General features: G+C 30.1%; 1 protein-coding gene across 2 annotated transcripts in view; it reads left to right on the top strand.

The window, feature by feature from the left end:
* Positions 1 to 7,561, top strand: part of LOC111683327 (stAR-related lipid transfer protein 13) — a 177,259-nt gene extending 169,698 nt beyond the window's left edge. For both annotated transcript variants that reach the window (XM_046948999.1, XM_046949000.1), the window contains 7 exons: positions 3,814 to 3,965; positions 4,046 to 5,076; positions 5,145 to 5,737; positions 5,807 to 6,293; positions 6,361 to 6,633; positions 6,711 to 6,890; positions 6,953 to 7,561. In XM_046948999.1, coding sequence (XP_046804955.1) covers positions 3,814 to 3,965; positions 4,046 to 5,076; positions 5,145 to 5,737; positions 5,807 to 6,293; positions 6,361 to 6,633; positions 6,711 to 6,890; positions 6,953 to 7,067 — 2,831 coding nt within the window. In that variant the 3' untranslated portion in view covers positions 7,068 to 7,561. The remainder of the gene's footprint in view (positions 1 to 3,813; positions 3,966 to 4,045; positions 5,077 to 5,144; positions 5,738 to 5,806; positions 6,294 to 6,360; positions 6,634 to 6,710; positions 6,891 to 6,952) is intronic.
* Positions 7,562 to 9,018: the final 1,457 nt, after the last annotated feature.

Here is a 9,018-nt window from a genome sequence, read left to right as displayed (position 1 = left end):
GTTCTGTTCTAGTTCTGTTCTAGTTCTGTTCTAGTTCTGTTCTAGTTCTGTTCTAGTTCTGTTCTAGTTCTGTTCTTGTTCTAGTTCTGTTCTAGTTCTGTTCTAGTTTAGTTTTAGTTAAGTTCCAGTTCTAGTTTAGTTCAGTTCTAGTTTAGTTCTAGTTCAATTTTAGTTCGGTTCTAATTCAATTCTAGTTTAGTTCCTGTTTAGTTCTAGTTCAGTTCTAAATCAGTTCAAGTTCAATTCTAATTCAGTTTTAGTTCATTTCTAGTTCAGTTTTTATTCAGTTTTGGTTCAGTTCAATTCTAGTTAAGTTCGGTTATGCTCTAGTTCTGTTCTAGCTATGTTCTAGATCTGTACAAGTCCTGTTTAAGTTAAGTTCTAGCTCTAGTCAAGTTCAAAATATAACTATTTACCCCTTTAAATGTCAACTGAAAATATTTTGCCATATGGTTGTTGAGACACTGTATCTATGTTAACGTTCCTATTTAAAATTCATGAATAATATACATATGTATATACCGCTAATTCTTTTAAACATATTAACTAAATAAACCAATTTTCATTTAATATGGTTATATGCACCATTAAAATAATTAATTCTTTAAGATAAATGTATAGAGAATGAAGTTTTAAAATTTTTTTCTACAATCTGACTCGTTTGTACTTATCAAGTTCATTGCTTCCAAAAAGAACGTCACAGTTTGAAATGTTCTACTTTAAATGAGAAGTACTTAATATAATTTTTTATTTGTTTGTTATTGTTTTCTCTTATAATTTTGTTGGGATCTTGCCAAGGCGAATAGTGTTTAAGATATTTTGTTAATTCTATTAAGGAAAACAAAATACAATTATACTATTTTGTAAACAAATAAACAAAAATGCATATAACAAAGTAATAGTATAATTTTCTTGTAAGTACTTGGTTTATATAGAAATGTAAATAAATATGTATTGTATGTAGGTATAAATATCTGCAGAATATACTTATTAAAAGTTCATTAATCTCATTATATGGAAAAACAAAAAAAAAAAAAAAGTGTTGAAAAAATGTGAACCATAAAGTGTGTAGCACATGAACTAAAATGCGTGTGTGTAATGTAAAGCTACACTTACTGTAATAGTAATAATGTAAATTGTATATTTTACATATGTACATACATTTTACTTGGTTTAGAGGATGCAGTTCTTTTTTTCCTTTATCATTGCAATCCTATTTGTCAAATGATTATTTATGTTTAAGTATTTGAAGTTTCTAAAGTTACTGTATATCCAAAAGTAATGTATCGTCTGTACAAATTTTCTTTATAACAAGCTTAAGTTTATTACTGCTAATTTTAAAGAAAAAGATTTTTTTGTTGACAAGAACATAAGGCGTTAGTCATTCCAATGTAAAAGAGTCTGCAACAGAACTTTAAAGTAATCAAATTTAACTATGAATATAATAAAGTTGAAATGCTATGTCATTGTTAAAACCCACCTTAATTTGTTATTTTTTTTATATATATAAAATATAGTCTCAAATCATTCAATTGATTAGTTGCAACTTGAGATGAAAAAAAACCCATTTATTTGTAAAAAAAAATCAATTGATTTCAAATTATATTAAATTTCATAATAAAATTCTTTACATGTTCTGTGTCTCCAGAAAAAAATACATCTAAATAAATTGAAAATTTTCTGAATGAACAGAATTTCATAGTACTTTACAAACATATTTACTACGTGTAAGATTAAAAACTAGTAACATGTATTTAAAACTGAATAAACAACCAATAGCGTTACAAAAAGATGAAGGAAAATAAATTGTATGTTGTAGTTTTGAGACTTGTAATTTAATTCATATAGGTATATGTTTGTAAATACACAGAACTTGATTTCCTACATATAAAAAATTCAATTTAAAGGAAAAACCAAATAAATGAAATAAATTCAGTCAGCAGAAAATAAAAACAAATACATTGGTATTATTTTTTTCCAATAATTTGTACTTATTACTATAATGTATTTTATTCTATTTGTATTTATTTCCTTCAAATTGACGATTTTTTAATTTTTATTGGTTTGTTTAAATTTGTTTTTTCTTATTAATTGTATTTCTCATTTAAAGAAAAACATCTAGTATATTTGTGACCATTCGATTTGGCTGCAGTTACTGACTGCGTGGTTGCATCTGGTTTATTTGGTAGAAGTTTTTCCAAATTAAAATTTTTCATTCAGTTGGAAATTCTCATGGCATCAAATCGCTTGTTGTTTGGCCATTTTATTATTGTCGCAAAATATTTTCTGATTTATACGCGTACGTGGCAGTTTTGCAATTTAAAGTATAAATTTAATACAAAAGAAAAATTTATAAAATTTTTAAAGAATTTTATGAAAAGATTACGTTTTGTGAAGAAAAATCAATATGTGGTGATGTTGAAAACAAAAGGTGATAATGCTTAAGGATAAAAGGACAATTACAATTTAAGTTGAAGTTTTTTGAAAGCTTGGAAATAAATACATATCGCGTAAAAATATAGAAACTTTTTTGAGTACAAAGAATTTCGGATAGCACAGTTCCACTACGCGCTAGTTCTGTTCAATACCAGTTCTGGTTCACGTCCAGTTCAGTTTTACTTCAGTTCTAGTTCATTTCTATTTTAGTTCTAGTTCAGTTCTAGTTCAGTTCTAATTCAGTTCTAGTTTAGTTCTAGTTCAAATCTAGTTCAGATCTAGTTTAGTTCTAGTTCTGTTTCAGTTCAGTTCTATTTCAGTTCTAGTTCAGTTCAAGTTCAGTTCTAGTTCAGTTCTAGTTCAGTTCTAGTTCAGTTCTAGTTCAGTTCTAGTTCAGTTCTAGTTCAGTGTTCTAGTTCAGTTCTAGTTCAGTTCTAGTTCAGTTCTAGTTCAGTTCTAGTTCAGTTCTAGTTTAGTTCTAGTTCAGTTCTAGTTCAGTTCTAGTTCAGTTCTAGTTCAGTTCTAGTTCAGTTCTAGTTCAGTTCTAGTTCAGTTCTAGTTCAGTTCTAGTTCAGTTCTAGTTCAGTTCTAGTTCAGTTCTAGTTCAGTTCTAGTTCAGTTCTAGTTCAGTTCTAGTTCAGTTCTAGTTCAGTTCTAGTTCAGTTCTAGTTCAGTTCTAGTTCAGTTCTAGTTCAGTTCTAGTTCAGTTCTAGTTCAATTCTAGTTCAGTTTTAGTTTTAGTTCTAGTTCAGTTCTAGTTCAGTTCTAGTTTAGTTTAGTTCTAGTTCAAATCTAGTTCTGTTCTAGTTAAGTTCTAGTTTAGTCCTTGTTCAGTTCTAGTTCAGTTCTAGTATAGTTCTAGTTAAAATCTAGTTCAGTTCTAGTTAAGTTTTAGTTTAGTTCTTGTTCAGTTCTAGTTCAGTTCTAGTTCAGTTCTAGTTCAGTTCTAGTTCAGTTCTAGTTCAGTTATAGTTCAGTTCTAGTTCAGTTCTAGTTCAGTTCTAGTTCAGTTCTAGTTCAGTTCTAGTTCAGTTCTAGTTCAGTTCTAGTTCAGTTCTAGTTCAGTTCTAGTTCAGTTCTAGTTCAGTTCTAGTTCAGTTCTAGTTCAGTTCTAGTTCAGTTCCAGTTGAGTTCTAGTTCAGTTCTAGTTCAGTTCCAGTTCAATTCTAGTTCAGTTCTAGTTCTGTTCTAGTTCAGTTCTATTTCTAGTACAGTTCTACTTCAGTTCTTCTTCAGTTCTAGCTCAGTTCTATTTCAGTTCCAGTTCAAAACTTACTTAACGTTCACTTAGTTATTTTTAAATTAATTAATTTTTTTTAAGTAAATTATCACTTGAAAACATATTTCTAATAAGTATTATATTTTTTATCTTTTTAGATCATCAATTCCCTATTGACCTTACAAATGTTGCCAAAGATCATACCAATTTGGAAAATGATCAATTACAATCCCTATACAGACGTTTGTGTATATTAAATCGTTGTGCCAACATGCGCGTAGATCAATCTCATAAAACTCAAACGCCCCAGGTAAATAATTTATTAATATATATTTTTTTGTATTAAAAACAACCTCTAAATGACTAAATGATTATCTAAACGATTTCCAGAAAGAGGATTCAGATGATGAAAATTTTGCTTTAAGCGAAAACTGGACATTCCAACCACATATACGACGCTGGTCGCGTATTGGTGAAATGGGTCTCGAAATACCACCTGCCGCCAAATTACAAGCCTCCGAAAAAACCGAATCATCTTCCAAAGAATCTAGTCCCGATCGTTTTGAGGACGATTCATATGATGTATCGGGAGCTGGTCTCACTTTAGCCCTACCCGGCACATATACGGATGATTCTGCCGATCCTGCTTTAAATGATAGCACAGATCCAAATTCAAGTCCTTTGAGAAGGACGGGTAGCGAGAGATTAAAGGATGGTGCTAAAGCCATTTTACGTAGAGTAGAATCGATAAAATCGAGAAGACGAAAAAGGCAGGGTATAGTATTGAGTGGTCAAGCCTTAGATCTCTCACAGCTGGGACAGAGAACAAGTATGCGTAAACCAGATGCTGTATATTCCACACCACCCTCACCGTCAGCGGTTAGTCCCATGCATGGTTTCAATAAGGCTCCCATATTTGGTAATGAACTAAAGGTGCCGTCTCAGAGTGACAATTTCTTAAGTCCTAATCGGAACAGCCCCAAGAGAACACCCACCACTCCTAGATCAATGAGAGCAAGTCCACTGCATTTCTTTACCAACACTATGCCCTATTTGAAGGAAGGCAAATCGGATGATTCCTCTTCGTACTATAGCGATAGTCAAGAATCTTCCTCCACCACCAATAAGTTGGCTTTACGTAAAACACCTTGTAAGACGCGCAGATTTTTACAGCGCACGGGAAAAGTAGACGATATAGGAGCCCACTCCGACTCCGAGTGTCATCAGGGTAGAAAACTACTTATAAAAGATGCAAATTCTAATACAACCGAAGTTAAAATTAAGAAATTATCGCGCGGAGGTTCATTGAATTTGGGCAGAGATGGTAAAAAACGTGATGGTTTTCGTTCGGCCAGTTTTAGATCTAGGTCAACAACAAGAAAAGAGCCAAAACCAGAAGAACCCAGTGAAAGTGTTAAGAGGTAAATGAACTTTTTATCGAATATTTTATATTTACATTTAAAAATATATATTTTTTGATATAATTCAGAACCCCCGTTGTTAGATGGCACAGTTTTCAATTGGAAGAACGACCACACATGATATTCCGTAAGTGTTTTCAACAAAAGAATGATCCACATTCCAATGAGCATGGTATACTGTTCGCTGCCATGTCAGCGGGTCAATTACAAATGATACGCAAACTTGCCCTGGTTACTCTAACCGGCTATATGGAACGCTATTGTCCCACACACCGTTCTGGCTGGAACTGGGAACTGCCGAAATTTATCAAGAAAATCAAAATGCCCGATTATAAGGATAAGAAAGTATTTGGTGTACCTTTACTGCTAATCTTACAACGTTCGGGTCAAACATTACCCATTGCGGTGAGAGCTGCCTTCCGCTGGTTACAGTTAAATGCTTTAGATCAAATTGGTCTCTTCCGTAAGAGTGGTGTTAAATCGAGAATTTTAAAATTGAAAGAACTAATTGAATACTCAGAATCTACCGCAGAATGCATGGATGTGTTCGATACACAACAAGCATATGATGTGGCCGATATGTTGAAACAGTATTTTAGAGATTTACCCGAATCGTTGTTGACCACCAAAATGTCGGAAACTTTTGCGGCCATATTTCAACGTAAGTTCTTGAGATTTTAAATAATGGTTTTTAAAGATATTAAAAAAAAATTTTGCATTTTTTTCTTAGATTTACCTCCCGAAGTCCGTTTGGATGCTGTACAATCTGCCGTCCTTTTGTTGCCCGATGAAAATCGTGAAATTCTATATGCCTTATTAGAATTTTTAACATTAGTCGCTGCCAATTCCCAATACAATCAAATGACTGCCAATAATCTAGCAGTCTGTTTGGCTCCTTCCCTATTCCATAGCAGTATATCAACGGGTAGTAACTCAGTTACTGCCTCTCCACGACGCAAAGGCAAAGGTACAGGGGTACCCGATGCTAAGGAACTATTTGAAGCCAAAGCTTCCCATGAGTGTCTGTCCTTTATGATAGAACACTATAAGCAAATCTATACAGCGCCCAAAGAAAAGCTAGGCAAGTGTAAATTTGGTTACATGGAAGAATCTAAACCTTTGCCTTTAGAGGCCTTAGGAGAAGGTATGCAATTTCATAACTGGCGGGGTTATTTATATGAAAGTACCAGTGCCACTATTAAAGAGGGTAGAGAAAAGTAAGTTTTGGTTTAATTGGAAAATGTATGAGAGAAATTAACATAATATTTTATGTATTTATAACAGATCGCGTGGATGGATTACTATAACCTCGTTGGCAGATCCCAGTGTTGAAATTGCCTATAAAAAAGTAGGTGATGGTCATCCCTTACGTTTGTGGCGTTGTATAACCGAAATCGAGGGTCCACCCAAAGATGTTTTAGATTATATTATACGTCAACGTGCCTCCTGGGATCCTAATCTATTACAAAGTCAAACCATTAAGAAATTTGATGATTGTACGGAAATTTTCCAATATGCCATCGATGGTCAACAGTGTACAGATTTTTGTGTTTTAAGGTAAAATTGTCTTTAAAGGTTTTTGTGAAGAAAATAAATTATATTTTTGTATTTGTTTTTTTTTTTTTTTTTCTTAGATCCTGGCGCACTGATTTACCTAGAGGTGCTTGTGTTATTGTTGAAACCTCTATAGATCATGCCAAGGCAAAGCCAATGTTTAATGCTGTACGAGGTGTGGTATTGGCCTCACGTTATCTCATTGAACCCTGTGGTAGTGGTAGATCAAGGGTTATGCATTTAGCAAGAGTTGATGTCAAGTAAGTTAAAAAAAAAAACATTCAATTATCACAACTATTTAATATTTCTATTGATTTTTTAGGGGTAAAACTCCAGAATGGTATAATAAAAGTTATGGTCATATATCATCACATTACTTAACCAGAATAAGATTGGCTTTTAAAAATGTTGCCGAAGGACCAGAAAGTAAAGTCTAATACATTTTACAAAAATTGGAAAAGCAGGAGTAAAAACAACCAACCAACAATATCCTTAAAAAATTATAACAAACTACAAAAGAAAAGAAAAAACAACATCACAAAACCTAGAACAACATGATTTTTAGACATGTTGTAAAACCAACAAAGTAAACCAAAAGTACTGATTTTAATTTTAATATTTTGGATTTTACAAACAAAGATATTTATTTTTTTGTATTTTTTATTAAAAAAAGTCTCAAATAAACATATTTTTATTTGTTAAAAAAAAAAATATGTACAGACAGCATATACAAATGTTTAATGTTAAAATAAAAAAAAAAACTAAAATTGTTATTATAGAAAACCCTTAAATGTTATACAATAACTGTTAAATATATCTAAATGTATGAATGGACCAGGAATTTAAAATTTTATTTATATAAGACAAATAAAATACAAAACCATCTAAAGCATTTTAATCACTGATAATTGTTTAGAAGACAAACAAAACAGAAAACAACCAACAAAAAGAATTTTATTTTGTAAATATTTTAACTTTTTTTTAAGAATTTGTATAAATTTTTTTGTATTATTTTCTTTGTTAATTTTTATAAAAAAATGTATTATATAGTTAAAAATATAAAATCTAACAAACAATTTATAATATATACTTTAAAAATACTCAGTAACAGAAATATCACAAAAATCATATAAAGGAATTAATTTTATTTATAAATTTATAATTACTTTAACTATAACTTTTATTTTTATTAACTACTATCAGTTAATGTTAAAATTAATTATAAAATCTATTTTTTTATTATCTTTTTTTATTATTATTATTGAAAATGTAAGCAATTTGAAATGAAAATTTAAAAAGCAAAGGCAAAGAAAATTTAAGAAAAATATGCAAAAATAAAAAAACAAGTAAATTGTGTAAAGGAATTAAATACTAGTCAAATTTTTTGTTTATAAATCTAAGTTAAAAGCAAAAAATCTTTAATTATAAAACTAAAAATGAATTATGTAAAATATTACTAACCTTATTGTTAAGTTTCAAATTAATTTAAATAATAATAAATAACCAGACATACATGGTAATCAAGGATAAAAGCAAATCAAAAAAAGAAAGAGCTTGTATTGGTTTCATATTAAATAATATAATATTAAAACAAAAACAACAATATTAACATCACATTAAGTGTTAAATAAAAGCCCTTAAACAAATAAAAAGAAATATATTTCAAACAAAATTTACTGAGTGTTATTATTGCATTACTTTTTTTAATTTTGGTAAGATTGTAAAAATGTTTAGGGGGGATAGTAAATATTCTTTTCAAATACATTTTACTTTAACTTCTGATATTATGCCTGTTTCTCTAAATGCAACCAAACGTATCTTTCTCATTTTATATAGAAAATAATAACAAGTTTTCGAACTTATTCGTTTATTTCAATTTAAAACTTGTTCATTTGCATTTAGAGGAACAGACCCATTTATTCATTAGTTCATCTTCTTACAAAGCTAAAACTAAAAACGAGTAATGAAACACTTTTCTCAGCATTCTAAATCTTAAACAGCAAAATAGTCTGTGCTATTATTTTACTATTCAGTTAGAGTAGGCTTAACTTGCTGTTAGATTCAACTCGGAACAGCTAAATTACTCCTCAGTTAAACTAGGCTTAACTTGATTAAACTCGGAACAAATTTAGGCGGACTTTAACCGATGATTATGTTTTTCAGTTTTAGATTTAAGCTCAGTTAACTTTGTAAGTGTTACTAACTTTTCACTTAAAAACATAAACAATGAACAGCTGTTTTTTGCAAACAATACTTTTGTAAAATGAAAAATTTTGGAAAAATGCTAAATAAACATTTAGACATTTACTTAAAATATTAAGTTTTTGTTCTTCATTTCTACTGATAACTGAAAAACACGAAACATATATTAAACCAGGTTTAACCAAA

Source organism: Lucilia cuprina, chromosome 4 (assembly GCF_022045245.1).
Source record: "Lucilia cuprina isolate Lc7/37 chromosome 4, ASM2204524v1, whole genome shotgun sequence".
Lineage (NCBI taxonomy): Eukaryota > Metazoa > Arthropoda > Insecta > Diptera > Calliphoridae > Lucilia > Lucilia cuprina.
The sequence above is the reverse complement of the archived record's forward strand: the minus strand, read 5'-3'. Positions and strand labels throughout refer to the sequence as shown.